This window comes from Brachypodium distachyon, chromosome 3 (genome assembly GCF_000005505.3).
Source record: "Brachypodium distachyon strain Bd21 chromosome 3, Brachypodium_distachyon_v3.0, whole genome shotgun sequence".
Lineage (NCBI taxonomy): Eukaryota > Viridiplantae > Streptophyta > Magnoliopsida > Poales > Poaceae > Brachypodium > Brachypodium distachyon.
This window is the reverse complement of record NC_016133.3, coordinates 12,688,883-12,709,386: the sequence shown is the minus strand read 5'-3', so window position 1 is coordinate 12,709,386 and position 20,504 is coordinate 12,688,883. Positions and strand designations below refer to the sequence as shown.

At 45.9% G+C, this 20,504-nt stretch overlaps 3 protein-coding genes and 1 pseudogene across 4 annotated transcripts; 3 read left to right on the top strand and 1 right to left on the bottom strand.

Annotated features, from left to right (window-relative positions):
• The first annotated feature begins 1,768 nt into the window (after positions 1–1,768).
• Positions 1,769–6,910, top strand: LOC100823791 (protein CHUP1, chloroplastic). Of its 2 annotated transcripts, none has more exons than XM_010235974.3 (9): positions 1,769–2,112; positions 2,355–2,415; positions 3,028–3,886; positions 3,977–4,927; positions 5,021–5,152; positions 5,248–5,429; positions 5,536–5,647; positions 6,082–6,225; positions 6,537–6,910. In XM_010235974.3, the coding sequence occupies exons 3-9, from the start codon at positions 3,101–3,103 to the stop codon at positions 6,618–6,620; spliced, it is 2,391 nt and encodes a 796-aa protein (XP_010234276.1). In that variant the 5' UTR covers positions 1,769–2,112; positions 2,355–2,415; positions 3,028–3,100; the 3' UTR covers positions 6,621–6,910. The 2 variants fall into 2 exon arrangements, with proteins under 2 accessions (XP_010234276.1, XP_014755639.1); XM_014900153.2 differs by having other exon boundaries at positions 1,769–2,132.
• Positions 6,911–8,193: 1,283 nt separating this feature from the next.
• LOC100823491 lies at positions 8,194–12,636 on the top strand. Its single transcript, XM_003573289.4, has 5 exons — positions 8,194–8,521; positions 8,648–8,709; positions 11,375–11,465; positions 11,557–11,641; positions 11,725–12,636. Exons 1-5 carry the CDS (start codon positions 8,307–8,309, stop codon positions 12,397–12,399), a joined length of 1,128 nt encoding a protein of 375 aa, XP_003573337.1. The 5' UTR covers positions 8,194–8,306; the 3' UTR covers positions 12,400–12,636.
• A 1,415-nt stretch (positions 12,637–14,051) lies between these two features.
• LOC104584021 (BTB/POZ and MATH domain-containing protein 2) lies at positions 14,052–15,524 on the top strand. The gene is made up of 2 exons (XM_010238109.2): positions 14,052–14,131; positions 14,336–15,524. Exons 1-2 carry the CDS (start codon positions 14,052–14,054, stop codon positions 15,522–15,524), a joined length of 1,269 nt encoding a protein of 422 aa, XP_010236411.2.
• Positions 15,525–16,867: 1,343 nt separating this feature from the next.
• LOC100833493 lies at positions 16,868–19,272 on the bottom strand (annotated as a pseudogene).
• Between the last annotated feature and the right edge of the window lie 1,232 nt (positions 19,273–20,504).

Below are 20,504 nucleotides of genomic sequence, written 5' to 3'. Positions count from 1 at the left end.
GGGTTGTGAGTCTTGTGGCAGAGACAAAAAAACCTTTTATAGGGGAAGCTACATCAATGTTCATTACTCTACTACCATAGAAATCGCATTAACGCAATTAATTTTTGTAGCAATCCTCAATGCTAAATTTCGTAACAATTAAGTGCATTAATTTGTTTTGTCTAGATACATGTAACTGCGTTTTAGTGTCAACTTTGTCGGAGTATGCAACGACCTTATTCATAAGACCGTCATAAAAGTCCTATTTTTATGCATTATACCATCGAGTGTCGGTATCCTTAGACTAAGGTCCCGTTTGGTTAGACTTAAGTGTGACTTTTGACTATTGCTTTTGGTTCTGGTCTTCTTACTTATACCATCATCGATCTAACAAATCAAGTCTAAAACCAAAATGTGATCCTCTTAACTCTATTGGCTTGACTCAGCAAACACTCCACCTCGACAAACTGTTCCGCTACCAAAACACATGCACGAATGATCTCTTCACCTTCTGTCGTTGATGTCGTCGGTCTCGCGGTCCGACGACGATGATTTCGCCGTTGGCAGCGTGTTGCCCCAGCGACCTCACCGGCGGTGGCGCGATGCACTCCACAAGCCTCACAAAATCACAAGCGCCATGTATTAACGTCTAACTAAACGTACTCCACATGCATCTCTTTAATTTTGGGTAAGTATAGTACTTGCTCCTTCTTAATGGATATTCTACACTGGAATTAGTTGATTAACTAATCAGATGTGCATCATGCAAGCACGTGGTCTTAATAGGTCTGCATGTGGTGTTTTGTTTTGGATTTACGATCGACCCCCTGACACTAATCTCCTTTTTCATCATTGCAAAAATCGGTGTATATAGCTAAGCTCCAAATGATTTGAAATGTGGCGTGACATGGACCATCGATTTTTGCCCACGTGCATGCCTGCTTGGTTAATTGAAGATGGACCTTGCAGGAAAGAAATAGAGATTAAAATAATAAAATATATGTACGGCCCTATGTTCAAATAATTGTTTTTGCCTCCGTTCCTAAATTTTTGTCGTGATTTTAGTGCAAATTTGAACTAAAACCACGATAAAAATGTAGGAATAGAAGAAGTACTTTTTATACAGATTTGTCTATAAAAAAGTTCAAGCAAACACAACATCAGACGGACCTAATTGTCAAAACGTAGGAAAGTTTGACTGCACATTTCCTAGAGTGGTCTGCTATGAGGGACGAAAGAGTAGCAAAAACAGTGCCAAGTTTAGGCTTTCAGTTTACTTCTGACGATGAATTATATACTCCAGGAGGAAATTGGTTAGCTTCTTTTTTTGTTTTTTGTTTAATGGCAGTGTAGAACCGGGGAACCTTCTACAAAACACAGTGAAAGGGCGGGCGTCTATTTTGAAACTGGAAGAGTAAAAAAGAAAAGGTAAAAGTGCTCCTTGTTTTCTACCCGGCCAGGCCAGGGTGGGTAAAAAGTTTTTGGCTTCTGTCAGATAAAAATAACGTTCTTGATTTTATTTTAAGTAAACTTTTCTTTAACCCTCCGACAGTCAAGAGCAGCAGCTCAGCACAGAGAGCCAGAGGAGTACACAGACAGAAGCAAAACAAAAACTGGGACCAAAAAGCCGACGACTAGCCAGGCCGCTCCACCTGCCATGTGGGCTCCACCCGTCAGTACCTCGCCCGTGTCCTCCCTGTCTGACCCCGCCGCCTACGGCTAGCCTTGGCTTTGCCTTGTCGCGGCCCGATTTCAAAATTCAAAATCCAAGAGGCTACTACTACTGCAGGCTACTCCAGGCTACAGAGTCCTGAGCAGTGTGACCTCGAACTCGCCGCGAGCACACGCGTCTCGTCTCGGGAGAAGTCCCCGGCGAGGTCTCACAGGAGGCGATAGAAAAAAAAGTCCTGTCCGAGCGTGCGTCTGGGGGAACGAGGCGGAGCGGAGAGCATCCGAAGCTTTGCTTTGTCCCTGTTCCCTTGTCGTCTCCGTCTCCGTCCATCCACGGACGTCCCTCGTTCAGCAGCTCTGCTCGTGGGCGTCTTCTGCTTCGTTCAGCGGCCGTCGATACAGCACCACAACTACCACCACCACCACCACCAGCAGCAGCGGGCTGGCTCCGGTTGGGCTGCGGTGAGTAGTAGGAGTACTAGGTACTAGGGGCTCGAACTGGTCTAAAATCTCCGCTATTTTGCTGCTGCTGCTGCTGCTGCTGTTGTTGTTGTTGTTGTTGAGGTTTTGAGCTGCTGCTGTTGTTGGATGGGGTGGGGGTTTGGAGGGGGGGATGGGATAGGATATTGGGATTTCTGGGTTCCGGAGGAGTTTGCTCCAGCTCAGATTCGTCTTCTCTGAATCAACCCCTTTTTTTGTTGCAGGTTCTGTCGGTGCTGCTTTTGTAATCGCCCCTGTGGTCTCCGGCGGCCGGCGGGATGGGAGGTAAGAGTAAGACTGGGAATCGCTCCTTCTCTGTTGTCCCTGATTCTCCCATGTATGTGTAGTATGCCAGTTATGCTCAAAGATTCGATCTTGCCATGCCATTTTGGGCGAATGTGCCGTGCGGGGGGCAGAAAGGGTTATAGGAGCTTGGAATCCATTGCTAGCTTCCGGTTGTGCTGCACAACACTGGAATAACGTTGTACATTGCTGGATTTGATTGCCCAGCCGTTGACGACCTTTAGTTGTTATTTGGTTCGTGTATCTAACTGCTGTAAACTGATATCGGGAGATAGTAGATCAAGTCAAAAAAATTCAGCGTTATTGACAAGTGTTACTCTTACTACCTTCGGAGTTCAGAGTTCAGAGTTCAGATTGCATCAAAATTCAAAGGCATTCATGAAACTGACTAGAACACATTCATTTAATCAGATACTGAGTTGATGAGCTTATTTTCTTAATGTTTATGGGCAAGTTAGAAACGACATTTCCGTATCTCTGGTTCTTCAGTTCTTCAGAAATGCCAGATTGTTGTATTGTTTAGTTTTATATTATTATGCTGACATTGGTTCCTGGGTGAGTTGCTCACATTTGCCCTTCTATTTTTATTTGCAGGAGTGTAGCATTGTAATCAAGTTCTGCCACCGTTGCATGGTCACTGTTCAAAGTGTGGAAATCTTCAAAGAAGATGAAGGAGGATATTATGTTCGACAACCAAACAAAGCCATGCAGATCAAGGATCGACTCCAAAAGCAATCAGAATCCTCTGAAGCCCAAGTTTGGATCCTCATGGGGGTCCCAAATTGTCAAGGGGTTCACAGCTGACAAGAAAACCAAGAAGACAGCAGCCGTTGCGAGCAAGAAGCCACCTCTTGCAAGCGTGGAAAATGTAAACCAGAACAATCAACAGATTCCATACCATTCTAGGGTCAAGAGATCTCTGATAGTAGACTTCCCTTGCTCACCTGCTGGTGCTCAAGTTCATCCCCATGTCTTTGATTGCCACGGTATCAGGTCGCCAGCATCTCATGATCTTTTCCTTGAGTTGGACCATCTCAGGGAACAACTACGCGAGTCAAAGGAAAGAGAATCAGCATTGCAATCAGAGGTGCGGCAATGCAGAGAAAACCCAAGGGTTTCGGAACTCGAGAAGGAGCTTGATTCTAGGAAGAATGAGATTGACAGGCTTGCACGCCTTAAAACTTCACTAGAAGCTGAGAAAATGAGCCTCTCTGAACAGCTATCAGCTCTATCTTCTATGGTGGAGCAGCATGAAGAAACTGTAAGATTGGATGGACATGGTAATCGGGCATCTAGCACAGATGGAGACAATCCATTTTCTTCAGGAAACTTGGAGTTCGAAGTTGTTGAGCTGCGACGTTTAAACAAAGAGCTTCAGTTTCAGAAACGAAGTCTTGCAATCAAGCTCTCTTCAGCAGAGTCCAAACTGGCTATCCTTGAAAAGAATGCAGAGGTACCATTACATGAACTTAACTATTTGCAAGGGAAGAAATTACTAGTCTTATTTAGCTAATATTTTTCGTGCCCTTCTTATTTTCACCAGAGCGAGATAGTTGCGAAGGTTCAAGCTGAGGCCTCTTTGTTGCGGCACACAAATGCAAACCTGAGCAAGCAAGTTGAGGGCTTGCAAATGAGTCGACTAACTGAGGTTGAGGAGCTTGCGTATCTTCGATGGATCAATTCATGCCTACGTCATGAGCTCTGCAGCTCAGATCAAGCAGCTAGAGCAATGACCGATATCGATTTTAATGATGGTATGGCTTGTAATGATGATCATTGTGATGCCAGAAATGGTGAGGACAGTTGTGATGATAAAAGGTTTAGCATTGCTGAACGTATCAAGCAATGGTCACAGAATGATAAGAGCTGTCAAGCATCTAAAAAGGAATCTCTTCTTGATAGAGCATGGATTGAAGCCACAGAAGCCCGGAGCCCAACACGCAGGCATTCACTTGGTGGATCAAAGGGATGTGCACAGGAATTGAACATCATGAAGAGGAGGCAATCTGATACCTTTATCTGCCTTCCAGAGGCAACAGATGAAGCAGCTTCCTGTAATAAGGATCAGACAAGCAGGGATAAGCGTGAACTTCTTGTGGATAAGTATGATTTTGGTCAATCTGATGGTTCCAGATTTGTTCTTGGCAAGCCAGAAGTATGCAAGTCTCAATGCTTGGATGTTGAAAAGCGTACCTTGCGCATTCCAAACCCTCCACCAAGACCTTCAGTCTCTGTGCCACATTCTGGTCCATCAAATGGATCCACTGTAAATCCACCCCGACCACCTCCGCCGCCTCCTCCTCCTAAGTTTTCCACCAGAAATACTGGCGTCATGAAGAGGGCACCACAAGTTGCAGAGCTTTACCATTCACTTATGAGAAGGGACTCAAAGAAAGACACTTCTGGGGGTGCAATCTGTGAAACTGCTAACTCCGCGAATGTGCGGAGTAGCATGATTGGTGAAATCGAGAACCGTTCTTCACATTTGCAGGCTGTAAGTAGAGTGACTATTTGACATAATGTAGATGACAATAAGCTTCCTAGTTCCTGCATTGACTGTTGACATTGACTTTTCATTCCATTTCAGATCAAGGCGGATGTTGAGACTCAAGGTGAGTTTGTGAAATCGTTGATCAAGGAGGTGACTGATGCAGCTTACAAAGATATAGAAGATGTGGTTGCATTTGTGAAGTGGCTCGATGATGAACTCGGTTTCCTTGTATGCATATTATAATATCACCTTTCCATGAGCAATCTTTCCGGTTACAGCAGTCACTGAAGTTTTTTTCTCTCATTCAATTGCATTATTTGAAGGTGGATGAGAGAGCAGTGCTGAAGCATTTTGATTGGCCCGAGAGGAAGGCAGACACTCTACGAGAGGCAGCTTTTGGCTATCAAGACCTGAAAAAATTGGAAACAGAAGTCTCTAACTATAAAGACGATTCGCGCCTTCCATGTGACATTGCACTTAAGAAAATGCTTACAGTGTCTGAAAAGTATGACCATATTTGCTAAAAACAATGCAAAACACACATATATTGATAAATATTAACTGGAGAATTTCATGTAGTACTGAACATTTGGTTGGCATTCCTAATTCAGGACGGAGCGAGGTGTCTACAACCTTCTGAGGACAAGGGATGCTATGATGAGGCAGTGTAAGGAGTTTAATATTCCTACTGACTGGATGCTTGACAACAATCTTATTAGCAAGGTAAACACTTGTAATTTTCCGTAATTGACTTTTACTCTGCAGGTTTGAGTATCAGTAGACAAATCGCGCTGCATTGATGCTTCAAAAAGTCCAAGAGCGAAGTCACAAATAACTATTTGTTGACTTCACGAGCATCTAGTTTTAACGTTTGAAAATGGACAAATATACAATCATCTAGTTTCTCAAAGAATGCGTTGCTGATTGAATGTGTTGCTATTTCCATAAATTGGTGTTTAGAGAATTGGTGTTTAACGTTTGAATGCGTTGCTGATGAGCTTGCCTAGGAATTATTCTTGTTTGCTTCTGAACTGTTATTGATTCACTTGATGCCATGGCATTCTATAGAGGAACAGGAGTCTGAAAGATCTGCTGCAATACTTTATATTATTGGAATGACCCCTTATGGTCTTATCCACTTTTCTTGGTCACTGCAGATAAAATTCGCTTCTGTCAAATTAGCAAATATGTACATGAAAAGAGTGGCTATGGAACTTCAGTATATGGGACCCCTCAACAAGGATCCAGCTCTGGAGTATATGCTGCTTCAGGCTGTCAGATTTGCCTTCAGAATTCATCAGGTAAAACATTGTAGCAGTAACTTGCCCCAAAATATTGGACAGCAAAGGCTTATGGCCGTATCGAATACCGTGCTGATCAGATTAGCAGTTATTCTTAGCAAATGATGATCTCCACCTATCATAGCTATTGTATCTTCCTTATGTCCATCTCATATTTACCTTCGATGCTATCTATCCTTGAGAACCTCTGGTTATTTGGGGCCTCTTCTGGACAAAATTTCTCAGCAACAAATCCTGTTTTGTCAAATTTGTATGTTTCATTCAAATACTGTAAGCTGCATATTCTAAATTAGGAGCTTTTTTCTTTTCAGTTTGCCGGAGGTTTCGACACAGAGACAATGGACGCATTTGAGGAGCTGAGGAATCTCGTTCATGTCAGGAACAGTACCCAGTAGGGTGGCAATTCAATGTAGTATGATCTGATTTTTCTTTTTGGGTGAAATTTATGGCTTACCCTCTCAGTAAGCATGACAGACAGTTTGAAGGATTGGTGTGTATGTATGTGTGCTCTAGCTAGTCTGAAGAAACCAGCATGGAAACTGTGTGTATATGCTCCTGGTGGGCATTGGTGATTGCCACTTCATCTGTTAACTTGTCTGTCTCTGGAATCCATGCATGACTCATGGAATGGAAGATTTTTGAAGGAGGAAAAAAAACTATTGCTTTTGCAACAATTGCATACCAATTGGAACTCTTGTCAATTTGCAAGGATTTTTCTTCTTCATCAACTAAATTTCACTTACTTTTTTGCAAGATAACAAGAGTACGCAATCTATAGCACAATTTTATGCTTTCTTTGTACGTTCTGGAGCAGTGGCAGTGGCAGGAATTCGTATATTTTTGCTGTTGAGGGAAGCCAAGTAAAGGAATCAAACAAATTATACTGTTTTCTCATATTACGTGGAAATGCTTGATGTTAGGCCGGCCTTGGCCACTGATGCCCCCTTCCTCCGCCACTGTTCTGGAATATGCAAGACGACTGTGTAGTGATGGGATAGCTGTTAACTTTGAATGATGGGATAGCTGTTAACTTTGAATTATTCGAGAGGTTGTGTTAGGGTTTCTTTTTGGCTTTGATCCTGATAACTAAAACTGGATGTACCTTTGTAATAAGAACGGCAAATCTCCTATCATGTTTCCAAAATATTTGGAATTATTCTAGGGGTGCGAATAAAATAAGTCTTCTCTAGCCTAGACGCGTGATGGGGTGACATATATGATTTAGCATATTTACGAGAATAAAGAAAAGTCTTTCCAAACTTGGCTGAGTAAAAGATCGTGGCCAAGACAAGCAATGGAGTGGCATTTATGGTTTAGCACATTTACGAAGGTGTTTGAATAGAGAAAACTCCTTCCAAACTCAAGGTGAATAAGAGAACCTGGTCTAGACAAGACTGGAGTGACATATACGGTTTAACACATTTACAAGAACAAAGAAATTTCCTTCCAAACTCAGGACGAGTAAAAGATCCTAGCCTAGACGAGTAATGTTGTGGCATATATGGTTTAACACATTTACGTAGGCGTTCGAATAAAGAAAACTCCTTCTAAACTCAGGGCGGTAAAAGATCCTAGCCTAGACGAGTAATGTTGTCGCATATATAGTTTAGCACATTTACGAAGTCGTTCGAATAAAGAAAACTGCTTCCAAACTCAAGGTGAATAAGAGATAGGCGCATGGATCATCTCAGTTATGTACTTTGTAAACGTGAATTATCTGATGGTGTGTCCCCTCGTGTTGGAATCGGAATTGATTGTATATAATGGAAAATAAATCATTACCTAATAAAGGAACTTTATCCATTTCCTAAAAATATATTTTATTTCCTAAAAAATAAACGATTAATGAAAAGAAACCATCAATATTAGGACTAATATGCAGTTTCTGGCTAGTAGGAGGGCCGATCTACAAAGTTCACCAAAAATCCCCAATAGTTCAAATCCCTAGCGGCGAGAACGCGTACCCAATTTTTATCTCGATTCCAATTCTCCCCAGCCCGCCTCTCCCCCGCCACCGGCGACGCCTCGCCAGAGAAGCCGGCGCCGCCGCCTAACCGCCGCACGGTCCAGGCAGGAGTTCGATGGCCGCGTCGTCTCCGGCGTCCAGCGGCAAGGCGGCGAGCGACACCTCCGCGCCCGCCCCCGCCCCTGCCTCCGCCCCTGCCCCCACGGTCGCCAACGGCAATGGGACGCCGCAGAAGCCGCCCCCCGGCACCGGCTTCGACATGCCCAAGCCCAACCTCCGCGGCCTCAACAAGCCTAAGTGCATCCAGTGCGGCAACGTCGCCCGCTCCCGGTAAGAGAGAAGAAGGACCGGAACTTGTCAAGCTTCTGCTGTCTGATGTTGTCTGGGATTAGAGATTTGTGTCGTCCGTTTCCCGCTCGTGTTGTTGAAATTTGTGCATTGGTTTGGCTTTTTCAGGTGCCCGTTCCAGTGCTGCAAGAGCTGCTGCTACAAAGCCCAGAACCCTTGCCATATTCATGGTATGCCTAATAATACCACTGCTGCTAGCTATTAGATCTTTTTTGCTAGGGGATGAATCGCAGTTAGATAAGCTGCTCTCCAACTCCAAGTATCTGCAATTCTGCACTGTCACTAACTGGGTCCAGCCTATTGTTTGACAGACATAATTTCGTAATTCACCTGCCTTTCGGTTTTAGCCTCTCTCATCATTCAGCCACACTTATTTGATGCTCCGCAGCCAGGATGAGCTCTTTATCTAGCTGGGGTCATTTAGCCATATTTGTTTGATGGTTGTAATTCAGGATTTGTTTGGTTCCATAGCTGAGAGCTCTATCTTAGCTGGCATTATCAGCCAAGCAATCTTCGTTGAGGCTGATATTTTGTTATTTTGCCTTTGATGACATTGACAGTTGGCAACTTCAAGTAGCTACTCATTTGGTTAGAACCTGAGGGTATGTTTCCCTTACTAGGACTTTCTGGGGAAGGCGCTTGGTACTTTGGTATCGGCATCAAAATGAAAGTCCCACTTTGCTCAGCAATATACTCCCTTTTTTTCTTAAAAGATGCCATATATGGTTTTCTCGTTTTTTTCTCCATGCTTGGCGCGTGAAGAATTGGTGTTGTGTCCCACTTTGCTTCAGCAATATACTCCCTCCTTTTCTTAAATTAATGCTCTCGCATGCAGAATTCTTTCTCCTTTATTTTCTTCTCCCGCATGCAGAACTCTCTCTCCTTCCGTTATTCTCTTCTCATCTCCTTCCGTTATTCACTCAATCTCCTTCCTTCTTTCCCAAATATCCTTTCTTTATGGCACCGTTGCTTGCAGAGAGAGAAGTAGAGGGTAGCAACCATGGTTGAAGAGGGTTGCGTGCACCAGCGATATCGAACCGCGGCACGGGAAGAAATTGTTTGTACACTGCTGTGCGTGCCCAAGCCATGTCGGACGAGCATAAGCGCACTGGTGAGGAGATGCGCGCTGGTGTTGTGTGTCCGGCCGCCCTTTACCTGCGTGCGGCTGATATGCACGTGCGTGCGCGTGGCCGACTTGTACGTGCGAGCCGCCGGCGAGGATGACGAACGTGCCGCCGTCGAGAACCAACGCGCAGCCTACGAGGTGTGAGCATGCAGGCTACTGCAGGCGGCTAATTAATGCGAGCAGAGAATGTGAAGGGGTACAGGAGTAGCCTGGCCAGATCAGTAATCAAGAGAAGTTAGGTCTCAGCCAGGGGTAAAATTGTCCAGGATTGAGATATTAAGAGTTTCTTGCTTTTTTTGCATGAAGCAAACACACCATCCTTTAAGGAAATGAGGGAGTAGCTAAGGCCGCTCCCAGCGCTTGTCGCTTACGAATCGTCCCATGGCTGCCACGTCGACTTGATGGAACGCATGACCCAGCGCGTCGTCTCTTTCTCAACCGAAGTAATAAATTACTGTTTGGATTTTCTATATCTCTCCCGGTGGGCTTCCACCCACGTCTTCTATCTTCCACCTTCCTCTGCCTCTCTTCCCTCACATCTGGAACAAACTCTCTCCCCAGATCTAGCATCCATGGGAACAATAGAATTCGGGAAAGACAAAATTGAATACGTGATGATGCTCGGAGCATGAGGAACAGAGCAATTTGAAGATGATACTCTGTAGAGCATGAATTTTTGAAAGAGGAAAAACTCAAAAGTTCATCATGGCAGCCATGAATTGCAGAAATTGGAGCAGCATATGTATTCCTTTGTTGGTGCTGAACACGCCTGAAGGTATGTTGGCCGCCTGCCTGGCAGAGGCTCCTGCCCTTTGACGGCTTCCTCTCCTCCACAGGTCGAGTTGTGGCTCTGCTTCCTCGTCGGCATGGCCCGAGGCACGGAGCACGGGGTTGCTATCGAGGTATCCAATATGTGGGGGGCTAGTGAGCTGGGAGGGGGCGCTGAGGTCACCGGCGGCGAGCAGTGGCAGGAAGTGGCGAGGAAGTGGTCAGGGCAGGAGGATGCGGCGGCGAGCTGTGTGGCGGATTGAGAAAAATTGCCGCACAGGATCAAGGGGAGTTAATGTTCGCCTTGGATTACGGGGTAAGGGTCGTCGTTTGCACAAGAGCCGGTTCATGCCTTTTCTTCATTAACCATGATGCCACATCAGCGTTTCTCCTAGGTTCCAGTGCCAAGCGACAAGCGCTGGGAATGGCCTAATAAATTACTGCAATGAGAACCTTGCCATAGGAAGACAGTTGAAACGGCTCTCCCATGGCTATAAAATGAAGTTTGGAAAGAAGGGTGCTAATAGAAAAAGGAGGGTGCATAATCTCCCCCCTATCCAGTGACAAAATCTTGTCGCTGAGAGTGCATCAGCAATTTTCTTTTCAAGCCCATGGAAACAAGCTATCCCTAAAAGACAGGATATTTTTACCGTTCAAAAGCCTAGTCTAGCCGAGCAAGCCTAGAAGGGATCTTGTTTTAGGCCTTAGGAAGTTAGTATCCGAAGGCCCTCTTATTTTGCAGGGTTATTATGTTATAATAATTATTTATGGCTGTTGGTATTTTATTCATGATACTGTCTAAATCGGCACTCAGTCCCAGCTTCATTTATCTCAGTTTCTACTCTCTTTCACATTTTATTCATGATATATCTGCTTACTGGTTTGTCTTTATACTCTTGGAAAATGGCACTAATATTTTCTTGCTCCACTTATCATGACAGTCCTGAAACAGAGCAACACATTGCCAGAGAAGACACCACCAACTCCTGCCCCTTTGTCAGACCAACCATCAACCAATTCACCTTTAAATGGGTAACCTTCAGAAACCACTGGTCAAATTAATCTTATGAGAAAAGGGTAATTGTATTCTAAACTTCTAATGCTTGCTTGCCATTTGCTGTAGTTCTTCTTCGAGACTGTCTTCCCTACAAAAGCTTCCCCATCATTTTCTGAATTCAATCCGAACAAGAAAGTCCCTTGCCAAGAAGGTTGGTGGCTGTTTCACCCTGTTTGATTGTTTAGAATCATTTCATATTCTTGTGATTTTAGAACTTTAGTACTTATGTTGTAGGATGTTGCAAGCATTAACAAGTGGAGGTTTATGAAGCTAGAGGAACATATCCAAGGAGATATCGATGTTGAGAATGAAGCATATGATCGGTATACACAGAATATTGGATTACTCGAGGAAACATTCTATCTCACTGAAGATGCTGCTGGTGAACATGAAACTGAAGCAACTTCCTCAGAAGAAAGGATGGAAATAATGGTCTCTGAGGCAAAGGTGAGGTTAAAATCTGACTGCTCAAATGCAGATGGCTTTAAGGAGAGGATTGCCACTATCTTGGACCAGAAGCTGAAGGAACTGCAAGGGAGAGGCAGTGCCTATGAGGATGACAAGCCCTCTGACCAAAATCTAGATGACCATAGGAAGCCGGTGAAGTTAAGCATAAAGCAGCAAATGGAGAGAAACATGAAAACAAATGAGCTGCTTGGTAAGTTGACAAAGGCGCAGAGTGAGGATGATTTGAGGCCTTGCCTTGGTATCATGGCGCAGCTTTTCGGAAAAGAGAAGAGTTCCACCTCCATGAGCACATCAAACAAGTCAAGCAACCAAGAATCAACCCCAGCAATTACACCCTCTTATTCCTTTCCGAGGCGCATGACTAGGTCAGAGTTTGACGAGAACATGAGTTCTGAGATCAATGATGAGTCCTCTTCTTTGAGTCAGGTCGCTCAGCTATAATCTCGGAGCCAGACTGGCTCTATGCCTGGACTAGTTCTTTGCTGTCTAGTAACTTCAGAATGTAACTAGCACCATCTAGTGTTCACTTGCTGTCTCATCTAGTGCAATGTAATCAAGCTTTGTTTCCAACCAAGTCAAAACCATGAGATTGATGCAGTATTTCTTTTTCCTTGTCCTTTCAACTTACCCAAAATTTTGCCATGTTTTTCTTCAAGAGGGAATAACCAAATTCCATTATGAGTTGCTGTTCTGCTAGCCTAGATCTTATATGCACGTTTACTTGTCTGATTTTGCAAGTGTTTGCGGTGTTCGACCTGGACTAGAATTGATCATGGTTCATGAACACATGTTAGTGTATGATGACCAATCTCTAGAGTATAGCTAGAGACCGAACTCTAAGGAAATATTCTGGCCGGGTTTCTTTTCTCTGTAAGAAACCGAACCGAATTGCTTTCTTGGTGTTCTAGTTGAACCGTGACGCTCTGCAGGTTTGTTTTCAAGCACATGCATGCATGGCCATGCAGCAAATTGCTATCTACTGAGCGCATGTTCAACCCGGTGAAATTCTCTTTCCTCTGTCTAAACATTGTCCGTTCCTGCGTGCACACCGTAAGTGATGGAGTAAGTAAATTTGTAAAGGTTTGCCCACTTATGTACTCTCTCCATCCAGGCCAGTCTTTGCTAAAATCTGTACCGTCTCCGTTTCTAAATATAAAATGTTTAGCGTTGTTGTAAGGCAAACTTCTTCGAATTTGATCAAACTCGTAAAACAATTACTCATGTCTATTGTTGAAGTACAAGTGGATTGCCTAGTCATTTCCATTAGATCAGTCTTTTGATTGCGTTGGCTAGCGTTTCGATCCATGTTTAGGCCTGCGGGAGCCACACGAGTATGTGTTGAAGTATAAGTGGATTGTCTAGCCCTTTTCATCAGATCGGTCTTTTGGTTGCATTGATTAGCGCATGAATCTCTTCGTCTATGAATATGAAAAATAATACACTATGAAGACATATATCATGCTAAATTTAATAAAATTAGTTTAAATTTTTAGTTTTTGATATTTTTTCTATAAAATAAATTTGGTCAGACTTATTAAAGTTTAATAAACAAAATTAAAACATCTTATATTTAGGAAGAAAGTGAGAGTACTTTGTATCAGAAAGAAAGCTAGAGTACTTTGTATCAGAAACCAAATAGTACAAGTACAAGCCACCTTTTTCTTTCTTTCTCATGGACTCCAGACGGAGTTCATCTTCAACTACGGACGCCCTCAGAGTCACCCATGCAGAGCGTTCGTGTTTAATACAAATCAGGATCCAGCTGAATTCACTTCATACTTACCATGTATATACGTGACATCCGAGTACATATAACATGGGCCACTTGGAAACTAGCCCGATCAATTTGGTAAGCCCATATTATCTAAGCCGTTTGAACTCCTTAGCCGTAGCAGCCCAGCAGAGCTCTCGCCGGTTGCGCCGGCAGGGCCTCCATCGGTTCCGGTTAATTAATCTAATCTCCCGTGTATATTATCTCTCCAATGCAGCCGTCGCCGCCGCACACCACGCATCCACCGCCGCCGCCGCCTCTCGCTAGCTTAAGCAAGAACCGACCGCCGATTAATCGAGGCACCACCACAAGAAGAAGAATAATGGCGCAGCCGCCGCCGATGGTCGTCCCGGAGACGACGACGGGGAATAATAAGGCATTGGCGACATGGGCACTGCCGCAGTACTTGTTTTATTCTTCGTCGTCGTCGTCCTCCTCGTCGAACGAATCCCCAGCGGCGGCGGAGCCGGAGGAGGCGGAAGAGACCACCTCGCCGTCGTCTCCCCCGCGTCCGGCACCGGCGGCGGAGGCATTGGTGGTGACGACGTCGTCGTGCACGACGGAGACAGCGGAGGGGGTGCACGTGTTCCACGTGGACCGGTACAGGCTGATCAAGGACCTCGGCGTCGGCAAGTCGGTGAGGTCCGGCGACTTCTCCGTCGGCGGCTACCGCTGGGCCGTCCTCTTCTACCCCTCCGGCTCCGAGCCTCCCAAACAGCCCGGCGGCGCGCGCCACGTGTCCGCCTACCTCGAGCTGCTGACCCCCAACGTCGACGAGGTCAGAGTCATGTTTGACCTCAGCTTGACGGCTGGGACCCACCATCCATGGGTCGTCGCCGAGGATTTCTCACCGGCTGACTCCGCCGAACTAAGACGGAGATCCTTCTTCAAAGAGGGCGACTTCCGCCGCCACGCGTCCTTCTCCACCACGCCTCCGCCGCTCCGGCCGCCGCGCCCGCTGCCGCCTCACCACCCGCCGCGGTGCTGGGGCGTGGCGGAGTTCGCGCGCGGCGATCTCGCGCCGTTCATCGTCGACGGCGGGCTGGTCATCCGGTGCGACGTCACCGTGATCAAGCCGCCGCGCGTCACGCCGACGCGGCGGCTGCTTCAGGCGCCGACCGCCATGCCGCCGCTAGGGCTAGGGGAGGATCGCCGCCGGCTGCTAGAGAAGGAGAAGAGAGACACCGCCGGCGCGGATGTCGAGGTGCTCGTGCGAGGCGAGTCCGTAGCGGCGCACCGCGCCCTGCTCGCCGCACGGTCCCCGGTGCTCCGGAAAAGGCTCCATGAGACCGGTAATACCGCCGTTGCCGGAGACGACGACGAAAAGGAGAACGACAAAGACGGCGACGGCAAGAAGCGCCGCCACACCGCGGCCAAGCGGGTGGCGGTGACGGTGGATGACGTGGAGCCGGCGGTGTTCAAGGCGATGCTCCACTTCATCTACACTGACGAGCTTCCACCGGAGAGCGCCGGCGAGGCGACGGAGCTCCTCCAGTGGCTATTCGAGGCGGCGAAGGCCTACGGGGTGGAGAGGCTGCCACAAATGTGCGAGGCGGTGTTGTGCGCGAGACTGAGCAAGGCGACGATAAAGGCCGCCGCCGCCTTTGCCCGGCGCCATGGCGGATCATGCGACAAGCTCAAGACGGCGTGCTTGGAGTTCTACAAGGCCACACACCGGGTGTCGGAGACGGCCATTATTGGTTCCGAGCAGCGGCTCAAGAGAAGCCTCCCGGATGGCGAAGCAGATGATGATGATTCAGAGGCTGCTGCTGACAAGCGGCTTAAAAGAGCTTGATCTTTACTAGTTTTGAGTAAACTAGGTTCATTAGGATTTAGGAGCATTGTACCAATTTAGGTTCATTTAGGTTCTTTGTATCTCACTTGTTTTTGACATTGTGTTTTTCAGAGGCCGGGTGTAGTTGATATCTTCTTGATATTAACATATTACCTTTTATCTAAAAAAAAACACCACTACCTAGCAATGCTGTATGATTTTACATTTTCTGTTATCGCGCTAGCTGTGTATTTTTGCGAGCTAGAACCTAGAAAAGTAATTGCCGACCATGCGTCAAGCGGCCGTCGGATCGATGTAGAAGGAGGAGCCAAGCCGACCAATGTGGGATGAGGAGGAAGCAAAAAGATGAGAAGTGTCCTTTAAAAAAGAAGATGAGAGGTGAGGAGGACAATGTATTGGGAATTTGGGAAGGAGGGAAAATTAAGCCGGCTGGCGATAGTGTGAGAATGTATTGGAAAAGACTTGTCAAAGATCTTCAACCAAGAGGTTTCTGTTTGGAGTCAAATGCGGTCAAATATCCAAACCACTGCATTCCATTCTAAACCGGTCGTATGAAACACAGTAAAAACCTTCCTCGAAAAAAAAAGCACAGTAAACTCTGAACTAGACACGAACTGACCACCAACTTCCCGGGAACCGGATTGATCACCAATTCACCATACATCGTGGGAGCCGGATTGATCATCAACTTTTCGTGAGCACCGGATCGACCATCGACTTTGTGTCCAGTTCAGGTGCTGCTGCTCCCTTGCTTCTGCGGCGGATCTCAGGTGAGCGTACCGTGCAAGCTCGTGGTGGTTGGTGGTTGAGGAAGCCGGGGTCAGCGACGCCTGTGGCCTGCTCGACAACGAAAAGGCCCAAGACCACGCCGCCGCGCCATAATTGGACACGAGCTCAAGCGGCCAGGAATAACGTACACATTGTCCCTGAGACTTCTGATATACGCCTCATTATTCTGCAAAAGCTTTAGTATTTCAGAAAGCAAGACATTCTCGGTTGGTTTTAGACTTCGATAAGCATGTAAAAATTCAAAAATAAGTACCATACGTACTTAAATCTGTCGAAATATGATGAAAAAAGTAACACGGGTAATATTTGAGTCTTAGTCCTAGAAAAGAATTTCAACACTGTTAAAATGTGAAAGTTGAAGCTCTAAACTTGTATTTTTACACGGGGTACAAATTAAACTGCGGTTTCCCCCATCAGATTTTACAAGCACATAAAGGACTCACTCTGCCAAGCATTTGTGCTCCCAGATACACTTTCGAATTACTCCATGATCAGGATTCAGGCCGTACAAACAGATCAGGCACTGAAAATACTGAAAAAAGGAAACAGCAATCTCTAGAAAAGTACCATTCAGGTTATTGCCAGCTTAGGCACAAACATAACAGATCCATTCAGGTTGAACAACTTACAACTGAATCCACTTGACCTTCCAATCGTCACTTCACACTACCCCTCTTCCCATTAATTGCCATAAGCAGCTTTGCCACAACAGCAGCTAAACAACAAAGAATTTCATACCGTATAAAGATGGCAACATGCGTAGAGCAGCCAGCCAGTCAGCACAGCCCCATAGCAGATCTCCTGAATCACAAGCATAATCACTCTTTTACATGCAGATATAAACCGTGGTAAACTGATCCATGCGTTAATCAGAGCAGGGGACCATAGCAATCCAGAAAAATGTGAGTAGATGGGCCAAATTAAAACAAGCAGCAAATTAATGTCGATGATCGCACATCATTCAGAACATACTTGCTGGTGCATATGGCCGCTCATACAAAAGATAACTTGGCCCATGGATGCATCTACAAGTTGACAGCTACACATCCATGACCAGCATGCCATTAACAGTTTCTAGCAAAATGGCTTAGGAGTTACCAGGGGAATCACTTAGATGTATGGTTCATCAAAATATGGGACCTAGATAAGCATATTACATTTTAGTAGCACTCCCATGCCATTCATCCTGTGGACAGAAGTATTCACCAATCACCATGCAGCACTATGACTTCTGCAGGCTCTCTAACGAAAGCTTTTGTGAGCACAGCTCCTCTTCTCCCACACATCTGCAAACGGAGAAGGGGAATGTCTTTTCAAAGACTGGTATCCTTGACTTGCCACCACAGCATCAGCTCTGTTGGAAGTCCCCATAAAATGGATGCAAGCATCTTTAAGCTTCTGGCACTCATACTTATCAGCTAGCCACAGCGCACCAGCACATTCTCTACATCAAGGTTCATGCACAAGATGCGTGCACACATAAGCTTCAACCTCTGTAAACCATATTGATCCGCAGCAGCAAGTAGATTCTGCATCACAGCATTGCTTTCAACTCTACTGAAATCATCATCCAACGCAGGCAAGGAATCCGTGTAAATGAAATGGAGCATGGCCTTGAAAACCGCCGGTTCCATGCTACCGAGGGTTACGTGGCTCATCTTCTTCTCCTTCATGGCTTCACTGAACTGCTTTAGGAAGACCGGCGACCGCGCAGCGAGCACCGCCCTGTGGGCAGAGAACGTTTCCTTTCTGACTCTGAAGGTCGCGTCTGCTGCAGATGTATCCTCCAGCATCTTGCCGAAATGGCGTAGTGCGTTCAATGGGGGCACATCAACTTCACACAATGGTTTGGTTTCAGACACCCTTAATTCACCTAAAACAGTGATGGCACATTCAATCACAAGGCGGTCATCTCGGACATACACTGAATCTTTCAAAGCTTGTCTTCTTATAAACCTTTCATCCCTCCAGGTAGCATCTGTGAAGCTGTCAGACTTGAACCGAAACGGTATCTTATCCTCGCCTAAAATCGCACAGAACGACTTGGGCTTTCCGGTAACTTGGTTGACAAGTCTCAGGTCCACGAGCGCCGTCGCCTCCCCATACTTGCTCATGAACTCAACAAAGACTGATATGAAATCCTCGCCCTCATTGAGGGAACCCTCCGGGTAGTACAAGATAGCCCAGTCGAACCCCCCAACCCTGAAGGTGCCGGAGCGGATGAAACCGTCGGTGTTAACATCCGTGCCGAGGTTCCCCAAGCTAAACTGGCAGATCTTGAACCGGTAAGTGCCCTGCACCATCTGAGACGTGCAGGACGACACCGTGGTCGACGCCATTGCTCCCGGCTTTCCGAGCAGTGTTGCCCCTGCAACATTGGCACATTCATGTATGTTACTAGTTTATTTTTCTACCAAAAATGTAGAACCAATCGGGCGTCATCTATCGCGGGACCTCATCCACTGGAATCGAATCCTGCAGGATACAAAAGGAGAAGACGCAACGCCCAATTCCTGTTTCAGTAAAGGTCCTAACATTTGAACCAATCGCCCGACAAACCCCGTTCGCACATTCATCTGCTGGGTTCGAACACCTACAGACCCATACCGAAACAGAGGAGGAGGACCCAGTAGGGCGAGGCAAAGTACCTTGATTTTTGCCTCGGTTACGAATTGGGGAAGATTAAGGAGATGAAACGGGGAGCTAAAGCGCTTAAGGGCGGAATCCGTTCGTGGGGTTGATGGGAGGAGAAACGGTCGGGAGCGAGAGAGTCGGAGGGGAGACCAACCGGCGGCGGTGGCGGCGCTCGCGCGAGGAGGAAGACGAGCGACGGAGCGAGGGGGCCTAGGTGCTCGGCAGCGAGATTGGCCGGAAGGAGGGAGGGGGTGCTACTGGCTCACCAAGGAGGTTGAATTGGGGATTTGGGGTTTAGGGTTTTTCAGAGATGCGGAGAGCGAGTGTGATGCGGCTGTTTGTTTCCGGTGCTCCTCTCTCTTTTTTATGTATTATAGAGAATTTCTTATTCTTTTCACAATGTAATAATTATGAATTTCGGTGCAGTACAACTTAAAGTTTCAAATCTTGTAGATGTGTGCTCTTAAATTAACCCACTAATTAATTATCAATCTTCGACGAAAGGGGTCGAAGAGCACCGGAAGGAACCAGACAAGCTCTGCTCATGATTCTTCGGAACAAAAAATCATGTCTCCAGCAACATGGATTTGTAAAATGGGAGAAAAATCCAGAGGAATGGTGACTTTTAGAGAGGAGATGAAATTAGGTATATGTGTGATTTCATGGAATTTCAGATTTTAATTCCCTGTTCCCAATTTCGTGTCAGCCAAACTAGTTTCTATAATTCAAAGTGAATTTCATGATTCTAAATTCATATGATAGGAGCCAAACGAGCTCTAAATGTCCCCCCCCCCCCCCCCCAGCTAGGCCTTGTGCACATTTGGCGTTAGAGAAGCTTGATCAAGTGGGTGGATGTGTGGTTCAAGCCCTGTTAGCTTCTTAATCTGACAACTAAGTCCCATTTGTCATGCACTGAGGAAATGAGGCAAGATCCTCTTATAGACTCCGGTAAAATATAGAATAAAATCTTGCGGTAAAAAAGGATCCGCTTACAGCCCAGCCAAAGTGAGGCAAAAAGTCTGTTGACTTAAGCTTAGGCAAGTTTGGCAAAGCTCGTAAGATAAACTTAATTCCAAAACGATGATGCAAAGCCCATAAATATTCATGTCAAAGTCATACAGCGGCATCTTCGGGAATTTTCATGTTTCAAAGATGAACAATAGCAGCAACATACTAACTGTCAGCTCATGCCTCCCAAAATAAAAAACTGTAACTGCGACTTAAATGGTAGAGCACATCATTCAATCTCCAATCATCAATATCACTTTATCTATTCTTTAACCATGCAAAATGATGCCATGAAAACATTCAAACAACAAAGGAACCTGCAGTTTGTAGATTGACAGTGCGAATTGAACAGCAGCCAGCAGTTCAGCAATAGCATTAGAGCAAATTTCCGGGATCACAAGGATAATCACTGTTTTTACATGAGGAGATCAAAAGCAGTGAAAGATGTTACTAGATAGCCCACATTTGAAGTTTTAAACAAACACCAGAGGTCAACGATCACACATGGTTCAGAAGATACTCGCTGGCACGTACCCACTACAGGAATAG

What these genes read in the sequence shown, in the direction of transcription:
- LOC100823491 (XM_003573289.4), top strand. Translation starts at nt 8,307, where the DNA reads ATGGCCGCGTCGTCTCCGGCGTCCAGCGGCAAGGCGGCGAGCGACACC. An exon ending in GGCAACGTCGCCCGCTCCCG is followed by an intron (nt 8,522 to 8,647) that starts GTAAGAGAGAAG and finishes TGGCTTTTTCAG; the next exon opens with GTGCCCGTTCCAGTGCTGCA. An exon ending in GAAAGTCCCTTGCCAAGAAG is followed by an intron (nt 11,642 to 11,724) that starts GTTGGTGGCTGT and finishes CTTATGTTGTAG; the next exon opens with GATGTTGCAAGCATTAACAA.
- LOC104584021 (XM_010238109.2), top strand. Translation starts at nt 14,052, where the DNA reads ATGGCGCAGCCGCCGCCGATGGTCGTCCCGGAGACGACGACGGGGAAT. An exon ending in GCGACATGGGCACTGCCGCA is followed by an intron (nt 14,132 to 14,335) that starts GTACTTGTTTTA and finishes GGACCGGTACAG; the next exon opens with GCTGATCAAGGACCTCGGCG.
- LOC100823791 (XM_010235974.3), top strand. Translation starts at nt 3,101, where the DNA reads ATGAAGGAGGATATTATGTTCGACAACCAAACAAAGCCATGCAGATCA. An exon ending in GTTCTTCACATTTGCAGGCT is followed by an intron (nt 4,928 to 5,020) that starts GTAAGTAGAGTG and finishes ATTCCATTTCAG; the next exon opens with ATCAAGGCGGATGTTGAGAC. An exon ending in TTGCCTTCAGAATTCATCAG is followed by an intron (nt 6,226 to 6,536) that starts GTAAAACATTGT and finishes TTTTCTTTTCAG; the next exon opens with TTTGCCGGAGGTTTCGACAC.